Source organism: Staurois parvus, unplaced genomic scaffold (genome assembly GCF_062004578.1).
Source record: "Staurois parvus isolate SC_StPar_1 unplaced genomic scaffold, SC_StPar_1.0 ptg000282l, whole genome shotgun sequence".
NCBI lineage: Eukaryota > Metazoa > Chordata > Amphibia > Anura > Ranidae > Staurois > Staurois parvus.
The window spans coordinates 15965001-15990849 of record NW_028318078.1 but is presented as its reverse complement, the minus strand read 5'-3'; the positions used below and the strand labels follow the sequence as shown (position 1 = coordinate 15990849).

The following is a 25849-nucleotide window of genomic DNA, read 5'->3' as shown; positions in this document are numbered from 1 at the left end:
ACTGCACATCACCTTGAACACACCATCCCCACTGTGAAACATGGTGGTGGCAGCATCATGTTATGGGGATGCTTTTAGTCAGCAGGGACAGGGAAGGGAAACAGAAGACGTTAGATTTTGAAATTTTTTTTTCATTTTTCTAACGTCTTCTGTTTTCTTATTTATTACATCCTCTCTTTTTTTCCATTTGGTTTCCTTTACCCCCCCATTTAACATCCATGACTTTACACTATTCACCTGACAGCAATGGTCAATCACTGGTTAATTGGTTAATTGATCAATTAGACTCACGTTCCCTATATATTCACCCCTGTTCATCCACCTCCCCCTGCTTGAAAAAGGAGTGCACTTCCGCCTTCCACGGCCAGTGCATGCTCCGAAACGCGTCGCATCACGGCCACGGTCATCACGGCCACGCCGCCGCTACGTTCCAGCGTGCGTTCCATCCGGCTCTGAGGGAGAACGTGCACGCCAGCCGGCCTCACCGCTGTTCCCCTCCAGCCACCACGCTGTTCCAGCCGAGAGCTGACCTCCCCACATCGCAGTAAGATGACGGCTCTTCACCCGGGTTACCACCCCACCGTTAACTATTGTTAACCACGGTTTTTAAGCTTATGATTACTTCACACATGTGAGTGTTTTCTACATTTAGACTTGAATTAAAAGACTTATTGCACTTAGAGGCGCTTCTCTCCTTTTTCTCATCTACAGAAATTGCTACAACTTATTTGGAAGCCTTGCCCTCAGTGCAACACGGAATCCTACGCTCTTCATACAGTAGCCACTAATACCACAATCACCCCATATTACCATTTCCCAGGACTTTGCAGTGTTTGCGCTGTTACAACCCTTCCTCAGTTGATGAGAAGATGGATGGAGCCAAATACAAGGCAATCTTAGAAGAAAACTTGTTAGAGACTGCAAAAGACTTGAGACTGGGGCAAAGGTTCACCTACCAGCAGGACAATGACCCTAAACATACAGCCAGAGCTGCAATGGAATAATTTTAGACCAAAGCATATTCATAAGTTTAGAATTGCCTAGTCAAAGAAATCCAATTGAGAATCTGTGGAAACACTTGAAAATTGCTGCTCACAGATGCTCTCCATCCAATCGGACAGAGCTTGAGCTATTTTGCAAAGAAGAATGGGCAAAAATGTAATTCTCTAAAGGTGCAAAGCTGGTAGAGACATACCCCAAAAGACTTGCAGCTGTAATTGCAGCGAAAGGTGGTTCTACAAAGTATTGACTCAGGGGGACTGAGTACAAATGCATGGCACACTTTTTTCACGTATTTATTTGTAAAAAGTTTTGAAAAACATTTATTATTTTCCTTCAACTTCACAATTTATGTGCCACTTTTTGTGTTGGTCTATCACATAAAATCCTAATAAAATACGTTTGTTTTTGGTTGTAACATGACAAAATGTGGAAAATTTCAAGAGGTATAAATACTTTTTCAAGGCACTATAAGTCAACCACAAAGCTCTAGGTGTCTATTTAAGTGCTATGCAGATCTGAAGGGGCCAGCTTCTTTTAATCTGAGGATGCCCTCTGATTCTAAAGGTTTGCAGTTCTCAGCACAGGAAATCATTTATTCCTTGTGTTAATTGGTATAGAGCCTCAGATGCAGTCTGATTGGCTCTAGAACTTACAGCAATACTGTCACTTAAAAGTGGAACACGCTAGTGATTGTAATGGTCAGCAGGTGGAACCACCGTGTACAATGGGACAGAAATGTCAGACACTTCTGGAAGTACCTAAAAATTCTGTCAGTGAGGGTAGCCCCACAAGCAAGCACAGAGCAGAGGCATGAGTGGCAGGACAGGTTAAGAATATTTACATAGTTACAGAACTAGTATCCATATGCAGAACCTGATACTCCACAGTTGGTCCAGGAGAAGGCAAACAAACCTGTATACATTTCTTGATGGGTGCCTTGGAAGACTCCATAAAGCAGCTTTTATGAGTGGGCACTATGTCTGTCTATATGAGAAGAATCCTTTTGGCTTAAATGTGGATTTGCAGAACTTCTCTGCAAGAAGCAAATTGAGGGGCAGTCCTCTGGGAATGAAGGCTTATTTGGGTTGTACCTGGATGCCTACATTCAAAAGATAACTGTGGGGAAAAGCAGTCTGTAATTCTTAAAGGCAAAGGTTATTGGTCAAAAATCAGTGACACCTTTTGGAATCCAAGAAGCTCCTTTCCTAAACACCCCCTGGCTCTAAGCAAAAACCAACATTCGAGTTTCATAAGAAGAACTGGACCCCTAAGAAGAACTAGATCCCTAAATCCTCTTCACAGTTCAGGGGCACCCTGATTCACGCAGGTGCGTAGACGTCTATTGGCTTCAGATGATTAGATCTGCATCATGGTATCCAGAGGCTATAAGCTGGAGTTCCACTGCTTTCCCCCTCCACACTTTGTGTTCAAGGGTGTCTTTGAGAGTGAGTAATATTTTAGTGGCCTTGAAAAGACTACTGACCCAGGAGGGTCATCGCACCTGTGTCAGCAAAAGAGAAGTCTCATGGCTTCTATCCCAACCTGTTCATAGTTCCCAGGCCAAAGTATAAACGTCTGGCATTTTCTGGACCTAAAGGGTCTCAAGTTCCAGAATGGAGTCCACCTGGTCAATGATTGCTTTGCTTCATCAAGGGGATGAACTTCTTCAGTGGATATCAAGGATGGCTTCCTGTACATTTTGATTTTCCAACCTCACCAATGATTTTGTTGAATCACAGTAGAGAATTGCCACTGTCAATTTGTGGCCTTACCCTTTCGCCTATCCATCGCCCCTAGGGTGTTGACCAAGATGTTGGCTCCTGTTCTGAGGTTGCTGAGAACCCAGGCTATCAATATTGTGGGGTCCCGGACAGGTTTCTGTCAAAAACCAGGGATCCTCCCACATTTGGGGTAATGGCTCTAGTGACTCCCTTGACTCAACTGCTGATTTTGTAAAGATATGGGCCATTCCAATTATTCTAATTGCACTGGCTTGGTCAAGAAAAATGTGGTATGCCAATATCCTAAGTCTCTTGGCAGACAAGCTATGGGTTCTTCCAGATTGGCCTGATATGCTATCGCAAGGTCCAATCTTACATCCTACTTTACAGCTGTTGTCTGATGGCAAGACTGTTGAAGCCCTGAGCAATAGGGGTGTTGCAGATTCTATAAGGGCTAGTAGGTAAACCTCCAGGAAAGCATACAATTATACATTGAAGTCTTATTTCACTTTGTGTGAACCTTGTAAGTTTCAACCCTTACTGTATGTTGTCGGGTTTATTTTGGATTATTTCTAGTCTGGTGTGCAGATGTCTTTTGGTTTTGAGTATCATCAAGGGACAGATCTTGGTTTTGGCTATGCTATTTCAGAGACCTATCATGTGTATTCCTTGGTTAAAGCTTTTGTGCAGGGTTTCTGTGAATTGCTCTGCCCGTGTGAACCCCTTTGCCTCTGTGGGACCTTAATTTGGTCTGGTCTGTTTTGCAGTATTCTCCATTTGAATCTCTTAAGGAGATTCCCTTGTCGCTGTGTGTGTGTGTGTGTGTGTGTGTGTGTGTGTGTGTGTGTGTTTTTTGCAGCCTTGGTCCTCCTTTCCTACCTAAGGCGGTTTCTTCATTACACCTGAATCAGAACATTGTACTGCCATCTTTTTTCCTAAACATCCTAAGGAGAGTTTGCTTGACTCTTTGGATATTGTTTGAGATGTTCAAGTTTAATGGAAGCCTTCATTTAGCCAGTGTGATTCCATATTTGTTCTGCTTGAGGGTCTTCAAATAGGTCAGGCTGCTTCTTGATCCACTATTTCTAGGTAGATCTGTCAGCTCATTTCTCATGCCTATGGTCTCAAAGGCAACAATCCTCCTTTTTCCTTAAGGCCTATTCTGCCAGGAGCATCAGTGCTTCCTGGCTATTCAGCACCAAGTTTCTGCTCAAGTTTGAAAGGCTGTCATCTGGTTATTTCTTCTCATGTTTACTAAGTTCTAGCAGGTAGATCTTTCTGCCTCTGCGGACTCCAGCTTTAGTCCTCATGAACACTGAACGTTTTTACAGGTGCTGTTTTTGGCTTTTGATGTTTTTTTCTACAGCCAGTAAACTCCCCAGCATGTTATCCTATGTGTCCGTGCACATTGGCTGGGAAAAAAAACCCAGAACTAGTGGGTTTCTAGAGTGTTTTGTTTTGTTTTTTTGTTTTTTTAGCTGTAAAAACACTCTAACGCTGAAAAACGCTGACTTTTTTTTTTTTAGCAAAAAAATGCGGCTAAACGCTAATGCAAAAACACTGAAAAACTCACGTTTTTACACCGGTAACGTTGCCAGCATTATTAAAGCGCCCAGTGTGCATAGAGCCTTAGGCAAAAGGTCTTGCAAATCACTTTGTAGTGAGGTTCCCCCCATTTTGTTACAGGGTTTTGAGCAAGTTGGCTTTTGTTGCTGTTTTGCCTACAGCTTGTGTTCACTGCTTTGGGATGTCCTAAGTAATCATGCATGTAAAGTCTTCTTCTGTGCCTTCTAATGTACAATTAAGAAATTAGGATATTTTAGTTTACCTGTAGAGAAAAAAAGATTTTACAGGTTTTAAACGAAAAATCCTAATTTTAATCGGTATCAATACTGCTACTCTGTAGGTGCCTTGATGTAACTTATCAATGTCTGATGCATTTGCAATGGTGGAATTGTTAAATAAAGTTAAAAAACACACAGGGGAGGAGACCTGTGTCCCTTAATGGACTCAAACAAATATTTTTTATGTAAAGTACAAAAATCTTGCTTTCTACATCTTCCATTGATGGACACAGGAATTGAGAAACAGTTGGGACATCCAAAATCATTACAGCTGCAGGGTGGGCAACAGTTCCTGACCAAACTAGCTAGAACCAGGAGCTGTATGTAACACTGCACCATCAGAAGGATTAATACCTGATTCTAAGCCAGATAGGGATGAAGTACCCTGCAAAGCAGTGAAGTCTGCCATTGACTACAGAGGACCAACTTGGTGTTTAGACCAGAACAGAAGATTTCACCACCTCTACTCAAAGCGATATTGAGCTCTCACCAGCAGAAGCTCTGAATAAAAACACCATCAAAAAACATATGGAAAAAGGCAACTGCCTGAAAAGGAAGGTAATATGATCAATCCAAAAGATCACTGTATCAACCCCAGGAGATCAGGTTCCCAGTGGGAACCGTATACAAAACAGGGCAGCAAGAGCACACTAGCTGGTCTATAAACAAAAGGTCCAAGCCTTACACTATCAACCTTTGAAAACAGGGTGGGATGACACTAGAATAAGAATGATTTTTCCACCCAAGTTGTAATAATTTCTAACGCTCCAATATGTCTCAAAAAATTTTTTATGGGTATGGACTCCATGCTCTCTACATTTTTCTGGTATCCCAAGGTCTCTAGACTCTCCCTGGTGACATTACTTACCTTTCATCATTGCAAAAAGGCTTAGCTCTGCCAAACATTTGCCAATACTACATTTCATCATAATTCATATACCTACATTGTTTGCTTTTCCCACAGTTAAATAATGCTACCACAGTAGTAGAAGCTGCCATTATATCCCCATATGAAACCTTGTCAAACCTTATATATGGATGCATACTCCGTACAGACACAGGAAGTGAAATGTTAAATGTGTTTTTGAAAATCTATAAATTATGTATGTCTGTTCCTGACTATATTCAATGTATATCTCCAAACCAACCTAACTGGTTTAGCCTGGTACACATTTTCATTCTCTACCTGAAGGCCTGCAATGGGTGCAATAAAGGTAGTATATGCAACTACTATACATACAGGGTTCCTTTAAAACATTCAATATATATGAGGGGCGTAGAGGAGATAGATATTCCACAGTATTGCATTGGTGATAGCATATCGCATTCTCCATAGTATAGCAGAAGCAGAATCGATACAATACGGAGTGAGATATTGTCCATTTTTTGTAATAACAACTGTTGTTCTGTCAGCGCTACTAATACAGAAACCATCAACTGAACAAAAGGTGGATAAGGTTAACGCCAATAGAATGCTGGTCAGTATAGAGTCATTCTGAGTCTTACTGTTACCAGAAAGTATAATAAGCATCAAGAGAAATATTCTACTAGACGGATAAGACAAGTAGCCCTAGCATAGACCCCTTTAGAGTTGTAGAATCCTATCCGTGACTATTTGCGGAGGAGCTAGACCTGGAACATCCAGCCAGCTGTACCAGACTAATTTGAACTTGCGCAGTGCTTTTGTGGTGTCTATAAGTGAGTTGTTTCCTTAACAATAGCGAATTGACATACTTTATCCATTGTTTTTGGGTTGGGGGCATAGGCGAAATCCAGTATCTTGCAATGAGTTTCCTGACCAAGTATACCAAGCGAGTAACCATAATATGTGTCCCCGGCTGATACAAATCGACGTCAAGCGCACCTAGGAGACACATCAAAGGACTCGGAGTGTTAGTACATTGGGCAACTAGTGAGACCGTTTGCAGCACCTCTGTCCGGTATCTAGTAAGTTTAGGGCAATGCCAAATCATGTGGATAAAGTCTCCTGTGTGGGAGCGGCATCTCAGGCACAAAGTTGTATCTTTTTTGCCCCACCGGAACAACCTGTCAATTTTTCTATAGGCCCTGTGGCGTATGAACAGATAGAGTTTGTGTGATGCCGTCAGGGGTGTCAAGGGTACCTACTCGAGTGCTAATTCCCACTGTTCCCCATCAATCTTTCCCACATCTGCAGACCTTTGTGCCCTACTTTTGAAATTAGCAGGATTGTGAATAGTGGATAGCGGAGTCTGATATATTTTTGAGATCACCTCCCTCCTCACTTTAGATCTGGCCACTTTAGATCTGGCCACTTCTTTAGTGAGCGTTGAGGTAGATTTGTTCACAGCAGCAGTGTGTTGCTGGTTTTGTTTCGCATGCCTGAGTTGTAAGTACTGATAAAAATGTTTGTTTGATAAAGGAAAACTTTAATTGTTCAAATGACTTGATGGTAGAATCCAGGAACAGCTGATCAAGAAAATATATCCCCCTCCTGCCTCCATTCATGAAAACCTTCCAGTTTTGCTAATTCTGGATAACTAGGATTACCCCAAATGGGGGGAAATGTCCAAAAAACCACTAATGCCTAGGGCAGCCTTCACAGCATCCCATACTTTTTTGTAGGAGAACAGTAGTGGGACAGTGAGGATGGTGAGCCACTGGGAGAGTGCTGGTAGAACTGGGTTGGTTAATGTGTTCAGTCTAGCCGCAGACTCCGGGTATTTCAAAAGCCCCCAACTAGTTAATTGCTGAAATTGTGTTGCTAGACAATGCATTTTTGGATGTGGGACGGCTAGCCCCCTCTATCTTTCCCATATTGTAAAGTCGACAGACTGATTCTGGCTTGTTGCCTCTTCCATATTAAATCTCAAAATTGGGAGTCGATTTAGGAGAACCATCTCTTCGCTATCCATATAGGGGAGTTGTGGAAAATACAGTTAGGTCCATACAGTTGATCTAAAAAGTATACACGCCCCTTTTAAAATGTCAGGTTTCTGTGATGTAAAAAAAAATGAGACAAAGATAAATCATTTCAGAACTTTTTCCACCTTTTTTAATGTGACCTATAAACTGTACAACTCATTGAAAAACAAACTGAAATCTTTTGGGGGGGAGTAAACATATGCAACCACATTATTTTAGTGTTTTAAGTGTGCACACCCTCTTATAAGAAGGGATGTAGCTGTGTTGCGAATTAAGCAATCACATTCAAAATCATGTTAAATAGGAGTCATTACACACCTGCCATCATTTTAAAGTGACTGATTAACCCCAAATAAAGTTCAGCTGTTTTAGTAGGTCTTTCCTGACATTTTCTTAGTTGCATCCTACAGCAAAAGTCATGGTCCGCAGAGAGCTTCCAAAGCATCAGAGGGATCCCATTGTTAAAAGGTATCAGGAGAAGGGCACAAAAGAATTTTCCAAGGTATTAGATATACAATGGAACACAGTGGAGAAAATATGGTGCAACAGTGACATTACCAAGAACTGGATGTCCCTCCAAAATTTATGAAAATAAAACTGGTCTGGGAGGCTGCCAAGAGGCCTACAGCAACATTAAAGGAGCTGCAGGAATATCTGGCAAGTACTTGTGGTACATGTGACGACAATCTCCACTATTCTTCATATGTTTGGGCTATGGGGTAGAGTGGCAAGATGGAAGCCTTTTCTTACGAAGAAAAACATCCAAGTCCAGCTAAATTTTTTGCGAAGATACATCTGAAGTCTTCCAAAAGCACTTGGGTAAATGTGTTATGGTCTGATGAAACCAAGGTTGAACCTTTTGGCAATAATTCCAAAAGATATGTTTGGCGCAAAAACACTGCGTCTTCACCTTAAGAACACCATACCCACAGTGAAGCATGGTGGTGGCAGCAGCATCATGCTTTGGGGCTGCTTTTCTTCAGCTGGATCTGGGGCCTTCGTCAAGGTAGAGGGAATTATGAACAGTTCCAAATACCAGTCAATATTGGCACAAAACCTTCAGGCTTTCACCAAGACAACGACCCAAAAGATACATCCAAATCAACAAAGGAATGGCTTCACCAGAAGAAGATTAAAGTTTTGGAATGGCCCAGACAAAAAAGGGGAAAAAAGAGCAAGGGGAAGAAGTGCAGATGGACTTTAGAGGCACAGAAACCATAAACACATATTGTCAAATAAAGTAAAAGTGATTTTACTAATAAGTCATGACAAAAACATCTTTTTAGTTTAAAAAGTCATTGTACAATGTCCCCGCAGACAATGGTCCACAGCCCACCATATTGTATGGAACAAAACCAGTGATAAGAAATACTATAACCACCAGGAAGGTCCTATAGGGGGGTGAGAGACATTCAGCTGCTAGAAGAATGGCCAAACATGTTTCTCGACAACAGTCGCTTCTTCAGGGGCTAAGTAGTAAAATCTAAAAAAAATATCCTAATATCCGAAAAAACGAAGATATATCACAATAGGACAGATTTGGAAGGTAGAGGTGCTCCCTAAAATATTATAATATATATAATTAGTACATACTATTTGTTCAAAAGGGGAGTTCCCCAAAATACCCAATTATAAATTGAGGAAACCTACCAAATTGCAAAGGAGCCCAGACCTGGATCCGATCGATTAATCTGTGGGGTGATCTGAAGAGGGCTGTGCACAGGAGATGCCCTCGCAATCTGACAGATTTGGAGTGTTTTTGCAAGGAAGAGTGGGTAAATATTGCCAAGTCAAGATGTGCCATGCTGATAGACTCATACCCAAAAAGACTGAGTGCTGTAATAAAATCAAAAAGTGCTTCAACAAAGTACTGGTGTAAGGGTGTGCACACTTGTGCAACCATATTATTTTAGTTTTCTATTTTTACTTCCCTCCACCTAGAAGATTTCGGTTTGTTGTTCAACTGAGTTGTACAGTTTATAAGTTACAATAAAGGTGGAAAAAGTTCTGAAATGATTTATCTTTCTCATTTTTTACATCACGGAAACCTGACATTTTAACAAGGGTGTGTAGACTTTTTATATCCATTGTATATATATCTGGACACAGGCACAATTGTATTTTTTTTTTCAGGTATTTACCAAAACCTATTCAAGCTATAGTTATATAATGGATATTGGCTGAAAGTACACACTCTCAGGTTTAATTTGAGTGTATGGACATCCAAATTGGAGGAAGGGTTTATGAATTACAGCTGTTAAGAGTAGCCATCCCCCCTTTTTTCAAGGGACCAAAAGTAATTGGACAATTGAATCAAACGCTGTTTCATGGCCAGATGTGGGCTAGTCCCATCAATATTTCTTCATCAAAGGTCTGGAGGTGATTCTAAGTGTGGTATTTGCATTTGGAATCTTTTGCTGGGAACCTACATCATGCGTTCAAAGGAGCTGTCCATGCAAGTGAAACAGGTCATTGTAAGGTTTTAAAAACAAATCTATCAGAGAGATAGCAGCAACATTTAGGAGTTGGTACATTCTGAGGAAAGAACGCACTGGTGATCTCGGCAACATAAAAAGGCATGGACGTCCATGAAAGACAACAGTGGTACATGATCGCAGAATCCTATCTATGGTAAAAAAAAAAGCCCATTCACAACATCCAGACAAGTGAAGGACACTCTCCAGGAGGTGGGCATATCATTGTCAAAGTCTGCAATCAAGGGAAAACTTCACAAGAGCAAATACACAGGGTTCACCACAACGTGCAAACCATTCATAAGCCTGAAGAATAGAAAAGCCAGATTAGACTGTGCCGAAAAAAAAAATCTAAAAAAAGCCAAACCAGTTCTGGAAAAGCATTCTTTGGATGGATGAAGCTAAGACTAATCTGTACCAGAATGACGAGAAGAAAAATGTGTGGAGAAGCCTTGGAACAGCTCATGATCCAAAGCACACAATGTCATCTGTAACACATGGCGGAGGCAGTGTGATGGCAAGGGCATGCATGGCTTCCAGTTGCACTGGGTGATTGGTGTTTTTTGATTGATGCGACAGAAGCAGCCGGATGAATTCTACAGTGTTTAGAGCTGTACTGTCTGCTCAGATTCAGCCAAATGCAGCAAAGTTGATTGGACAGCGCTTCACAGTACAGATGGACAATGATCCAAAACACACTGCAAAAGCAACCCAGGAGCTTTTGAAGGAAAAGAAGTGGAATATTCTGCAATGGCCAAGTCAATCACCTGATCTCAACTCAATTGAGCATGCATTTCACTTTCTGAAGGCAAAACTAAAGGCAGAAAGACCCACAAACAAAGAACAACTGAAGACAGCTGCACTTAGAGCATGGAAAAGCTTCAGAAAGGAGGAAACCCAGTCTATGGTAATATCCATGGGTTCCAGACTTCAGTCAGTCATTTCCAGTAAAGAATTCTCAACAAAATATAAAAATATGAACATTTTAGTTATGATTATATTCATTTGTCCAATTACATTTGAGCCCCTGAATAAAAATGGTTGCAGTTCCTAAAATTTGTGCTTTATATTTATGTTCAACCCCTTGAATTAAAGCTTGAAAGTCTGCACTTCAAATTCATTTGGATTATTTCATTTTAATTTATTCTGGTGGTATACAGAGCCAAAAGTATGAAAAGTATGCCTGTGTCCAAATGTATATGGACCTAACTGTATATAAGCGCTGCAGTGCCCAAATAATTTTGATTAGATTCACCCACCCCACCACCAATAGGGGGAGCTTATACCAGGCCTTGCATTTGAGTGCCTTCAACAAAGTAGTTGTCACCTAGATATAGTAGAGTGTCATCGGCATAGAGGGATATCTCTTCTTTCATGTTTCCTCTGCAGAATCCAACTATGTCCGCAGATTTGTGGACCATAATGGTCAGAGGCTCTCTAAAGAGCAGGGGGAGAGAGGGACCACCCCTGCAGAGTGCCCCTATGCAACAGGAAACTATCAGAGTTCATTATTTATGTGGAATCTGGCTCTAGGGTTAGAATAAAGTACACAGACCCAGTTAATAAAATTGGTGCCCATGCCAAATCTGGAAAGTACTTCCCAAAGGTAAGGCCACTCCACACTGTCAAATGCCTTAGCGGCGTCTAGTGTGAGAATGGCCCTGCCCCCCGGATTGTCTACTGACATTAGCATAATGATAAAGAGGAGTCTAATATTTGCTGTTCTGGAAGGGATAAACTGGATTGATCCTCATGAATCAGTTTACTAACTTTAGATAGCCTGGTCACCAAGACTCGAGCGAAGAGTTTAAAGTCTATATTCAATAAAGAAATGGGGCAACACAAATCCTGCAGTTTATCTTTCCCTGGTTTTGGGAGTGCTATAATTATAGCTTCCTGCATAGAAATTGGCAGTTCCCTGGTGACCGCAGCCTCCTGTAGCGCTAGAAATAAAGGAGGTAAGCGTGTTGTACTGTATTTAGGATACACCTCTGAGGGATGACCATCAGAACCTGGGGATTTATTACTTGGGGCCGCCACCAGAGCCTTCGCAAGCTCCTCCGCATTAATAGGGGAATTAAGCTTAAGTATCTCCAGCCCAGAGAGTTTTTGGAAGGGACAACCCTCTAGTAATGCAGCTATCTCGTTAGAAGTAACTTAAACAAAAAACAGTCTTGCGAGCAGCTACTAACTTAAAATAATTATAGTGAAACAAAAATATTAAATTCAATAGAGAAGCCACCCACACAAACACACACCCATATCAATGTGCCATGACATCAAAATAAATAATAGTGCCGTGCTTCTCAAATGTCAACAAAAAACAATATGTGCTTCCCACACCTAAAAGTGATCTCATAATAAACACAGATAATCAATAAACCGTATTTCAGATGTTTCGTGAGTCCTTTTTCACTTCTCAAATACTTTTTGAAATATCACAAATATAATTTCCTCTTTATATATTATAATCTTCTCAAATCAATATCTGTGCTCCTTCACCAATTACCTTAGTTGTGCCCTCACCTGAATATATTGACCTCACATGAATACTTGATCAAATAGTGCCTATGTCCCTTTACATGGACTAGAGTGGCGATAATCCCTGGAAAGGAATCTTCTCTTTAGATCACCTCCTCTTAGCATCTCTTCTTTTTTTTTTTTTTTTTTTTTCTTTTTCTCCTCCTCCCACACAGCATAAAAAAATATAAAAAAAACTAAGTGCTTTATCCTTAAAAATGTTTAGGTTTTAATAAAAATATTTTATATTAAAACCTAAAATGGCCACTCACATAAAAAGGTGCTACATTACACCACATGTATTCAGCATTGTAAACCTTTACATGGATCCATACCTCACTCGTATCTCCATCCTTTGTCCTCAGACCTTCTTATGACCGCAAGCGCTGTGATGTCACAAGCCCCTCCCCTATGCGTTGTGCCACAGAGTCACGTGGCTTCGTCAGGGGATATAATGGGATGTCACGCTGCTGGTCAATTCTTATACTGTATATAGCAGGAATTGTACAAAGCCATCTAATTTGCATTAAAAAATATATATATATTGTCCACAATCATCTACCTGTTCCAAGCAAGCAAAAGGACACTGTTTGAGAGATCAGAATGCTTACCCCTCTCAAAAAAGAGAACTACGTAGAGTGAAACTGAACCCTATACTTGCCAGAGCGAAGCAGAGTCAGGTTTCAGGTGTGTTTCTTGTAAGCATACCAAAGATGGCTTTATCCTGTTCACATATGCGAATACAGCACCACGTTTGATTTGGTCTCCCAGTCCTCATACATTCCATGATAAAAAAAAGTAACGTTTTAAACTGTTTGTTCGCCATCATTACTAATGGTAACCATGGTAATCAGCCTTACAGGGTAGTGCTGCTAAAATGATAGCCAGCCAGTTATTAAACTCCCAAATCAGGACTGGTAGACAAATTGATGGAATATGGAGGCCCACCGCTGTTCTGAGCGTAGGGCTGCATGGACACACAGAAATCTGATAATTTAGATGTAGATCCATAGTATTGTATCAGTATATTTTTGGCATAAGTCCCACCTGAAATAGAAAGCCTGAGTTAAGTATTGCCATTCTGAGGTTCAGGACCAATGGGCCCATACGTCAAGACAAAACCATAACATGAGAAAACTCTGAATTCCTCGCAGAACCATACTAAGGGGGGGGGGGGGTAAAAGAGTAGCCCCAAAGGCACGTATCTGGTCATGTGGAAGTGACTCCCAATGAAGAGAATACAGCAGTAGCATAGGGAGAAAGAAAAAATGAAAACTGAGCTTCCGCAGCAAGTCATAGTCCATGTATCATGGGCGCACCATAGATTTGGAATGCCCGAAGGATCAAGGTGAAGAGCGGCACGCTAAGTTGTGTTCCTCCTTGTTGGGCCACTTCATGGCTGCTGAGGGGTTATCAGAAAATTGTGATGTGCCATTAGCAACAACTTTCAGCTTGGCAGGGTACAGAATGGTGTATTGTACACCCAATTTACGTAACCGATGTTTAATGTCAAAGAACTTCGCTTGTTAGTGTTTTACCGCAAAAGGAAAGTCCAGCAAGAGATACTTTGGCATTATCCACCATAAGATCCACAATCAATCTACCTTTTGGTTAGGATGGCATCTCTGTCTTTTGTAATTGAAGAAGACAGGAAAGGGTAAGGAGGGGCACCTGGAGGAGGTGGTCTTGCTGGAACCCAATGTGCCCGCTCCACGGCAAACATAGATGAGAATGCATTCTGTCCAAAGGTGTCAGTAAGCCGGGTTTCAATAAAGGAGACCTGGTTTTTCCCCTCAGCCCATTCAGGAAAGCCAACAGCCCACACATTGTTGCACCTTTAGTCCATTTTTGAGGTCCTCTAATCTGGCTTCATTAGTGGAGGAGACAGACTGAACATAGTGGACATCACGCTGTAATGGCTGCCACTCATCCTCTAAAGTACTGGGTCTATCTTCCAGGGCTGTAGTGCGTTCACGTAGCTTGCATGTCATGTCTCACTAAGGCGAATGATCTCTAACTATTATAACACCCTCTTAGGGACTGTGTACCCTATAATTTCCAAGATTCAGGAGAAATGGCACAAAGATATTCCAGAGAAGGATTGGCAGGAATTCTCAATCGTATTTTGATACTGTCCTCTTTGGAGATGAACTTGAATCAATAGCAGGGGAATACTATGGAACTACATGTACCAGCATGCCTGCAGGCTTTTGTAAATGTGACCATTCAGCAGTAACACTGACAACTAGAGCAGACCAGAGGCTGGCTTCAGTGAAGAGGAGAATTCACAGACAATGGCTGAAGAGCCTGAGCGATGACATCACCCATATGCTTACTACAGGACATCCGTTGTTGGCTGTCCCTCCTCTCCCCTGAAGCTTCCACTGGAAACCAATCATTGTGATTGGACCAGAGCACTGTCAGGATAGGTAAGTATATACATCTTTCATTTACAGTGTAGTTAGAATAGGCTTAGAATGTGAATGGGAGCAGGTTTAATTATAGTTATTATTTTACTGGACTTCCACTTTAATGTAAGAAAACCTACTTGCTTGTTCTTGCTTTGATATTTAGAATGATTGTTATTTTTATTAGGGTGTTTTGTAGTTTTGAAGTCAGTCAACATCTGTTAACACATTGTGACAGGGAAACTTCCTATTATAGAAAGCCCAACATAGATTGTTCATTGTACAGTATATACACTGCCTTTGAAAAAATATTCATCCCCTTGAAATTTTCCACATTTTGTCATGTTTTATAACCAAAAATGTAAATATATTTTATTGGTATTTTATGTGATAGACCAACACAAAGTGGCACATAATTGTCAAGTGTAAGGAAAATGATAAATGGTTTTGAAATTTCTTACAAATATCTGAAAAGTGTGGTGTACATTTGTATTCAGCCCCCCGAGTCAATACTTTGTAAAACCACCTTTCACTGCAATTACAGCTGCAAGTCTTTTTGGGTATGTCTCTACCAGCTTTGCACATGTAGAGTGAAATTTTTGCCCATTTTTCTTTGCGAAAGAGCTCATGCTCTGTCAGATTGGATGTAGAGCATATGTGAACACCAATTTTCAAGTCTTTCTACAGATTCTCAATTGGATATATGTCTGGACTTTGACTGGGCCATTCTGTCACATGAATATGCTTTGTTCTAAACCATCAGTCTCCAAACTGCGGCCCTTTGCTTTCTTTATTTCTAGCCCTCGGGACACTATTTCATCCAATGATACCAACAATGAGGCATAATTCCCCTCACTGACACCAACTAAGGGGCACAATTCCTCCCACTGACACCAACTATGGGGCACATTTCCTCTCAATAACACCAACAATAGGGCACAGTTTCTCCCACTGACGCAAACAATTGGTCACAATTCTTCCCACTGGCACAAAAAATGGGGCACTATCCCTCCCACTGACACCAAGATGGGACATTGTCTATTCTCACTGAAGTCGGGATGTTTTTTTACTCCAAAAGGCCACATTTCTGCCCCCTGAAGTCTGAAGGACAGTAAACTGGCCCTTTTGTTTAGAAAGTTTGGAGATGCCTATTCTAAACCATTCCATTGTAGTTCTGGCTGTATGTTTTTTAGGTCATTGTCCTGCTGAAAGGTGAACCTCCACCCCAGTCTCAAGTCTTCTGCAGTCTCTAACAGGTTTTCTTCTAATATTTGTATTTTGAGCCCTGTATTTGGCTCCATCCATCTTACCATCAACTCTGACCAGCTTCCCTGTCCCTGTTAAAGAAAAACATCCCCACAACATGATGCTGCCACCACTATGTTTCACGGTGGGGATGATATGTTCAGGGTGATGTGCAGTGTTGGTTTTCCACCACACATAGCGTGTTGATTTTAGGCCAAAAGGTTCAATTTACGTCTCATCTGACCAGAGCACCTTCTTCCACATGTTTGCTGTATCCTCCACATGGCTTCTTGCAAACAGGACTTCTGATGGCTTTCTTTTAACAATAGCTTTCTTCTTGCCACGCTCCAAAAAGGCCAGATTTGTGGAGTGCATGACTAATACCGTATTTTCCGGCGTATAAGACGACTTTTCAACCCCTGAAAATCTTCTGAAAAGTCGGGGGTCGTCTTATACGCCGGTGTCAGGGCGTCACTTTTTCGAGGGGCGGCGCCGCCCCCCCTTTTCCTCCAACGGACACTAAGTACAGGGGTGGGCAGAGGGGCTGCCCTTACCTGGCTCCGGTCCCACGATGATCCGGTCCAGGAAGCGCGGCTGCTCCTTCTTTCAGTTCGGCCACTCGATGGGCGTGCGGCCGCTCGGCTCCGCCTCCTCACCGGTGATTGGGCGCCAGCACTGGAAAGGCACACAGGCGACCAATCACCGGCGAGGAGGCGGAGCCGAGCGGCCCCGTGAAAATCGAGCGGCCGAACTGGAAGAAGGAGCAGCCGCTCCTCTCCCCCACTGACACTAACGATGGGGCACTATTCCTCCTCCACACTGACACCAACGATGAGGCACTGTTCTCCCCACTGATACCAATGATGGGGCACTATTCCTTCTCCCCACTGACACCAATGATGGGGCACTATTCTCCCCACTGATACCAATGATGGGGCACTATTCCTCCCCCACTGATACCAATGATGGGGCACTATTCTCCCCACTGATACCAATGATGGGGCACTATTCCTCCCACTGACACCAATGATGGGGCACTACTTCTCCTCCCCACTGACACCAACGATGGGGCACTATTCTCCCCACTGACACCAACGATGGGGCACTATTCCCACTGATACCAATGATGGGGCACTATTCCTCCCACTGACACCAATGATGGGGTGCTATTCCTCCCACTGACACCAATGATGGGGTGCTATTCCTCCCACTGATACCAATGATAGGGCGCAATTCCTGCCACTGATACCAATGATGGGGCGCTATTCCTCCCACTGACACCAATGATGGGGCGCTATTCCTCCCACTGACACCAATGATGGGGCGCTATTCCTCCCACTGACACCAATGATGGGGCGCTATTCCTCCCACTGACACCAATGATGGGGCGCTATTCCTCCCACTGACACCAATGATGGGGCGCTATTCCTCCCACTGATACCAATGATGGGCCGCTATTCCTCCCACTGACACCAATGATGGGACACTATTCCTCCCACTGACACTAATGATGGGACACTATTCCTCCCACTGACACCAATGATGGGGCACTATTCCCCCCACTGACACCAATGATGGGGCACTATTTCATCCACTGACACCAATGATGGGGCACTATTCCTCCCACTGACTAATGATGGGGCACTATTCCTCACACACTGACACTAATGATGGGGCACCATCATTGGTGTCAGTGGGAGGAATAGTGCCCCATCATTGGTATCAGTGGGAGGAATAGTGCCCCATCATTGGTGTCAGTGGATGAAATAGTGCCCCATCATTGGTGTCAGTGGGAGGAGTAGTGCCTCATCATTGGTGTCAGTGGGAGGAGTAGTGCCTCATCATTGGTGTCAGTGGGAGAAATAGCACCCCATCATTGGAATACCATACTGAAATAGCATACCATATTGAAATCAAATCTGATGTTTTTTCATTTTTATTTGGTGTGCGTTGGAAGAGGGGTAGTCTTATACGGCGAGTATAGCTCAAACCCTATATTTTAACAGGAAAAGTAGGGGGTCGTCTTATACGCCCAGTCGTCTTATACGCCGGAAAATACGGTAGTTGTCCTGTGGACAGATTCTTCCACCTGAGCTGTGGGGATCTCTCTCCATGTGCCTCTTGGCTACTTCTGATTTAATGCTGTTCCTGCCCGGCCTGTCAGTTTAGGTGGACAGCCATGTCTTGGTAGATTTGCAGTTGTGCCATACGCTTTCCTTTTTTGGATGATGGATTGAACAGTGCTCCGTGAGATGTTCAAAGCTTGGGATATTTTTTTATAACCTAACCTTGCTTCAAACGTCTGCACAATTCTATCCCTGACCTGTCTGCTGTGTTCTTTGGCCTTCATGGTGCTGTTTTTCACTAATGTTCTCTTGCAAACCTCTGAGGACTTCACAGAACAGTTGTATTTATACTGAGATTAAATTACACACAGGTGAACTCTATTTACTACTTATGTGACTTCTGAAAGCAATTGGTTCCACTAGATTTTAATTAGGGGTATCAGAGTAAAGGGAGCTGAATACAAATGCACGCCACACATTTCAAATATTTATTTGTAAAACATTTTGAAAACCATTTATCATTTTCCTTCCACTTGACAATTATGTGCCACTTTGTGTTGGTCTGTCACATAAAATCCCAATAAAATACATTTATGTTTTTAGCTGTAACATGACAAAATGTGGAACATTTCAAGGGGTATGAATACTTTACAAGGCACTGTACTACACTCGATATACTGTATACTATACACTGCAACACAATAGGATAGTTATAGTCTTCTGTCATGCTTGTTTTGTCCTGTAAACGCAAACCAGAATTCTGCTTTTTACAAGTATTCAGTGGTACTTGAAAATATTTACCAAAAAATTTACTCTGGATATTGGTGGTAAAACCTATGATCTGGATACTACTGCTGAAAAAAAGAGGTTATTCTGTTAATCAATATGTTTTGTATAATTGTTTTGCTTTTTTTTAATTTTGTATACTGCTTTTTTTTTTTTAGGCCACACTTATTCTCAAGAAGGTTTTACTCGTGTCTCTCGTTGGAAAAGGTGGGCTCAGCAATTGAAGGAACTGCCTTGGCTTTTGTTTACCTATCCAGGTCAGACCTATACTTATACCTACACAGTGAACTTAATTAAAAATCTATTATTCTAATTCTCAAACAGCTCAATTTATTTTACTTTACAAAAATGAAAGATGCTCCTCGTTTTTTTTTTCCCTCTGCAAACCTCCCCTCTTTTTCTTCCAGACTCTCCACTTCCTAAGCTTTTTGTGTATTTTTTTTTTACTCTTTGGATTTCTAAAAGGTGTGTGTTTTGTACTCGAATAATGTTTGGGTGACTATTTGGTTTAAAGAAATAGTGCACTTCCCTCCCTACCATGCTAACGTAGCCTCTCCCTCTCCCTGGATGCATATTTACCTTCAATTGTGTGTGTTTTTTAACATACCAATCTTTCATATGCGAGCCACACCTGCATTGTAGCTTTCTGTAGGGTTCTTGGGTCAATCCCCTCCTCATGTGGCTGCAATCTTTCTCGGTCTACCTGTACTTGGCTTGGTATCAAGAGATCCCTGAACATTCCACTTCTTAATAGGTCATTTAACAGTACTGATTGTCATATTCAAGGCTTTGGACATCTTTTTATGTCCTTTTTCCATCTTTATAAAGTTCCATTACCTTGTTACGCAGGACTTTTGACAGTTCTTTTCTGATCCCCATGGCTCAGTATCTAGCCTACTCAGTACTTCCACGTAAGAGCTAACAAACTCATTGACTATTTATACACTGATACTAATTGCAATTTAAAAGGCCACAGATGTGCGATATTAACCTCTAATTGGCATTTTAACCTGTGTGTGTCACCATGTATGTCTGTACCAAGGCCAAACATTCCAGGGTATGTAAACTTTTGATCATGGCCATTTGGGTGATTTCTGTTATTATTTAAAAAGGAGCCAAACAACTATTTGATTATAAATGGATTCATATGATCATCATCCTTCAATAAAAGAGCATTTTTTTGGGATGATCAGTCATGTTTTCAATATCAATGCCAAAATTTCACAATTTCTTCCAGGGTATGCAAACTTTTGAGCACAACTGTATTTATCATGAACCCACAGTCTACCCTAACGAAGGCTTTTTCTGCATCAATCGACAAAATTGTGAGCTGCCTACCTCTTTTTGCAGAAGTAGCAGTGTTCTCAAACCGTTATCTCTTCCTTCCCTTCCTGGGATAAATCCTACCTGGTCTAAATGTATCCATTCCGGCATCAGTTCTTTCAACCTGGTAGCTAACACTTTCATGAACAATTTGGTATCAGTATTTAGTAATGATATGGGTCTATAACTAGCAGATTGTGAGCGATCTTTCTCTTTAAGAATAATTGGTATATATGCATGCAAAGATTCCCCTCTCATATCTGTTCCTTCTCCCAATGTGTTCACATATCTACAGAGTTTAGGGACCAATAACTCTTAACATTTGTTATAGTACCCCGCCGTATAACCATCAGGGTCAGGGCTCTTTCCTCCCGCCGTATTCTTCAGAGCCGTCCTAATTTCATCCTGGGAAATAACTTGTTCTAGGCATACTAATTTATTTTTTGCAATTTTGGTAAATCTGCTGCCATTACAAATTCTTGCCTTCTCCTCCTCTTCTCTTCCTCTGTTGCTTTTTGTTTTATAGGATTCACCTCATACAGCCTACTATAAAACTATTGAAACATATCGGCGATACCAGTGGTGGAATAGATCAGCTCCCCATTTTCATCTTTAATTTTTTTCTATATCATTTTTTGATTTATTTTCCTTCAATCTCTTCATCATAAATTTTCCTGGTCTGTTCCCCCATTGGTATCTTTCCTTTGAAATTCTATTAAAGACTTTTTTGTTCCTGCAGCAATCAAGATTCCCCTCATATAGGCCTTGTGTGCCTCCCACATAGTCACCACTGATAATTCCTCCGTTTTCATTCAGAGCACAAAATTGTTCTAGCTCTTCCCTTAACCTTTCTTCTATATCCAGGTCATGTATAAGTGTCTCATTTAGTCTCCACATAGCCCTCTTATTTTCCTCTCCTCCCATTTGTAGTCTCACGGTGACAGGGGCATGGTCCAAAAGGGGCATGGTTCAATATGGCCATAACCTCGATAGGAGGAGTAGAACATAAGGTAGCAGCATATGCAGATGATATGCTGTTTTACATAGTGAACCCTAGGCTGACGCTGCCCAACTTAATGGGGCTACTAAAACAGTATGGAGAGTTATCTAATTTGAAAATAAACCCTACAAAATCTGAGATTCTAAATATTAACGTGTCTTAGAGGATGAACTTACAAGAAGACTTTCCATTTACATGGAGGGAAAGAGAATTAGGCTATTTTGGAATAAAATTAACCCCCGCAATAAAGGATTTATACCAAGTTAACTATATGCCATTAATGAAATTAAAGATGAGTTGAAAAGACTCTCAGGGGGGTAGATCTCATGGATTGGGCGTATAAATCTGGTTAAGATGGTAATGGTCCCAAAAATTCTGTATAAGTTTCAAATGCTCCCAATAAATTTACTCAGATCTTTTTTTAGGATAATAAGAAAATTGATATCGAGGTTTATATGGGCTAATAAGAAAAAAAGAATTAAGTATGAAACTCTGTTATAATAAAGAGAAAGGAGGATTAAATCTGCCAAATATGGGGAAGTATTACATGTCGGTGTTATTATCACGGGTAGTGGATTGGGCACATAATTCACAAGAGAAAAGTTGGGTTAAAATGGTAGGTATATGAAGTAATACACAATTGGAGAGGATCATCTGGATCCCACAAAGGTTTTGGGTAATGGATGAAAATAGTAGCATATTGACATGGGAAGTGTTGAGAATTTGGGATGGTTTGCACAAGTCGATGGGGTGGAAATATAATTAAGTGTTCTTGCATGGCAAGACCACTTACTGTTATCTCACATGTATATTCTTATTATTATAGCCAAATTTACCACCCTAACTCCTCCCACAGTTTTTACACTACAAAGACCGTAATATACCAAAACGTGCGGATTGTTCCCGATTGGTGTGCTATTACTTTGTGGAATGGTTCAAGAAATATCAGCGTTTTTGTGGTGAAATTGGTTCCATAGGGATGAATGGCGGAATGTTCAAAACTAGAGTGGGAGCTGACAAAACATTTTCACAGTTACTCCAGTCACTCCAACACAACAGTTACTGAAGCCACTCCACCCAGTTACTCCGCCCACTCCAGTTGTAGACTACTGGTGGAGGCAAGAACACTTCACACAATTTCTCCAGAAATTGTAGCTTTTCTAGTTCATTATTGTTGCCAACTGGAAAATGGTTTAAAGATAGAAATGCACGTTTGGGAGATATAATGGATAAAGGGAAGTTGCGCACTTTTCAAGAATTAAAAAGTAAAAAGGACTTGTTTGTTGTATTAGATGAATTGAGATATTGTCAATTAGGACATTTTGTCTCAATGCTCCCATAACCCCTGAGGATGGCGGAGGACATGCTTCCATTTGAAAAAATATTGAGTTCCAAGATAGTATGTGAACATATAATTTCTAGGATTTATAAGATCTTAACTGAAGTGATGGGAGCTGGACCTCCATCATTCTTGGAGAAATGGGAAAGGGAATTGGGTACAAAAATAATCAACAGAAGATTAAAATGTTTAAGTTAATGCGTGGGTGATTAATATGAATATAATTGAAATTAATTATAAATGTTTATCTAGCTAGTATTGTACACCGAATGTGACACACAAACAGCGAGGAGAAATATCACCGTTGTGTTGGAGGGGATGTGGGGCAATAGAGACAATGGCTCACATATGGTGGGATTGTCCAAAAATACAGTTATTTTGGCAAGATATAATTCAATATATACAGGAGATTTGGGGGACATCTATTCAGAAGGACTTGTGGGTGTGACTTTTTTTTTATAAAACCGAGATGTCAGTAAAACAATATAAAAATAGTGTACTATACCATCTGATTTAGTGCGGCAAAACATTTAATTCCTAAATTTTGGCAGGTCCAGGACCTTCCAACAATAAGGTACTGGACAGATAGAATTGATTATATTAATGGACTGGAGGAGCTACTTTACATGGAGGAAGACAAAATGGAAAATTTAGAAAAGAGTGGAGTAGGTGGTATGATTTTAAAACATCTGAAAAGTATTTAAAAATGAGGGGTGCCCTGGTAGTAGAGTCGGAGAATTAAACTGGTTAAATAGATTAGAGAAAATAGGTTTACCGATACAGGTCGGTAAACCGGAAGGGAAAGAGATGGTAAGATTTAAATGAACAGGGGTTTTTGTACAGGGAGGGGAGGGCTTTGGGGAGGGTGGGAATGGGGTTAAAGTGGATGTGCAGGTGTATTTCGGTTTACAAACGCCTCTGTTAATGTAATGAATGAAAATCCATTGAAAATAATGCCTCGGTTTTCAAATTTGTTTACCAATTTTTTTCGCAATACGAAGTGTATGTCAGTGCCGATTTTTAAATGCAATTGCCAGCATTTTTTTTTTCTGCACAAAAGTTCACAGATTTAGCTGTCACTTTCCCCAGAGCTAAAGGATATTTATCTTGGGGAACAAATTAAAAGGAAACATTGTTTCTTTTAAATGGGGGAAATAAACTAAAAGGAAACTTTCTTTCTTTTAGCTGGGGGAAAGTGACAGCTGATTTTTTGAGCTATAGTGAAGGAAAAAAAAAGCCAGTAATTACATTTAAAAACCGGCACTGACCTATAGTGACAGCGACTTTTTTTTGTTTTTTTACTTTTTTCTGACGTCTGGAACGGATGAATTGGTTTTCAATGCATTCCTATGGGAAACCGCGTTTCGGTTTACGAATTTTTCGCAATACGAAGCGTCCCGGAGAACGCATTAAATTCGTAAACCAAGGTACACCTGTATATGATGTGACAAAAGATTTATGGTTGTTATGTATTGTATTTAAAAAATTGAATAAAAGATATAATAAAAAGAATGGTTTTCACAACTATAAATCTGGACATAAACCTCTGGTGCTCAACTGCTAAATTGTGTGGTCCAAGAAACTCATTGATGGCTACAGGAGGCAATTGAATGCAGTTATTTTTTTTCAAGCGGTGTGCTACCAAATAATTAAATTGAGGGTACCAATAATTTTGTCCAGTCCATTTTTGGGGTTTTGCATGGAATGTGTCAGCTTTGGCTTTTTATTTATCTTTCTTGTGCCATACTAATACAAACAAAAGAAATAAAACATGAGAACGCCTAAACATTTGTAATTGCAACAGTTTTCTGGGTGAAGTGGGTGTGCCAATATTTTTGGTCACAAGTGTATAAATTGTTCTCTCTTCTGCCCAGTGATACTTATAAAGACAATGTCTGTGAAACGTTCCTGCCACTACCCTGTGGGATCCTTTCAGCTGCCCACCTGGACTTTAAGAAACTTCCCTATGTGAGAGGTGCTGTTCCAAGGGAAATGCAAGTAGCCAGCAGTACTGACCGATAGTCCTCCCCTTGTGAACCTGGTAGAGCCCTTTTTCCCATCAGCACATGCCCGCAGTTTTGCTTGCATGTGTAGAAATAACACATCTAGGTGACCAAAATACCTCCTTAATATAAGAATTATGTAGGCTTCCATTGCTGACCTCTTGCTTTGAAAATGCTATCTCCCTGGCTGTCATTTTGATGCTTTTTCATCAATGCTTTCATCACTGACCTAAAACAAATATAAGGAATTCTGACTTTTTTTACTGTTATTTGCAACATATTATTTACAGCATATTTATTTAGTCTTTGACTCAAAGTTGCTAACACTTGGCACAGCTAGACAGCTAGCATCTTCAGAAAGAGACCAGCAATGGCAGTTCTGTACTTTTCTAACAAAATGATATGAAGTAAAGTATATAGAAGCTAACAGCTGATTGTAGAGCCGTAGCACCAGGGCATTTTTACTTTTAGTGGAAACTCTGGGGATCGCAGTTCCAGCATCTGCAGCACTGAATGTAAGTATTAGCAAGGGGTGCTGGGGTGTGTTGGTCTATTGTTACTGGCTGGGAACTATTGTTGTTGGGGGAAGGGGGGTTATTTTGTTGTAAGGGGTATATTGTTATAAGGGTAACCTATTGTTGCTGAGATACCAGCTTCTGTATTCTCTATAAAAAAAAAAAAAAGCAGAACTGGAAGGTGGGTAGGGTTTGACTCAAGGGACGACGCTTAGAGGTGGGTAGGAGGCAGAGACAAGAGGTGACTCAGAAGAGGGGAGTAGCTGCATCTATTCTCTGGGGGGACAAAAAAGCCCTATATGGATATCTTGTATAAAATCATCTGAAAAATCTGTGATTGTCAGTTGCATGATTGTAATCATATTGGAGAACAAAAGCCCACAAAGTATTGCTAATGGCATCCTAGACAATTCATCTTTCCAGTACATTTGTATATAACAAAATGCATGCCATTTCTTTTTAGTTATTCTTTCTCCTTCCATTCATTAGGTCGTGTATTCAGACTCTTATATTGGTGGATTGGTACAACCTGGTACCGTATGACAACCTCTGCTTCTCTTCTTGATGTCTTTATTTTAACCCGGTCAGTAAAGCAAACAAAAATGTATACAAATATTAAACATAAAAGTGTTAAACAGGTTGTTCTGGTCAGCTGGAATCAAACTGCCTGCTTGGCCACTGATCAGTTGTGTGCAGCAC

The 25849-nt window shown here is 41.0% G+C and overlaps 1 protein-coding gene across 3 annotated transcripts in view; it reads left to right on the top strand.

The window, feature by feature from the left end:
- The window catches only part of SUN2 (Sad1 and UNC84 domain containing 2), a 90597-nt gene that overhangs the window by 24694 nt on the left and 40054 nt on the right, over positions 1–25849 (top strand). For all 3 annotated transcript variants that reach the window (XM_089681990.1, XM_089681989.1, XM_089681988.1), the window contains 2 exons: positions 19129–19227; positions 25640–25733. In XM_089681990.1, the coding sequence (XP_089538116.1) occupies positions 19129–19227; positions 25640–25733 (193 nt within the window). The remainder of the gene's footprint in view (positions 1–19128; positions 19228–25639; positions 25734–25849) is intronic.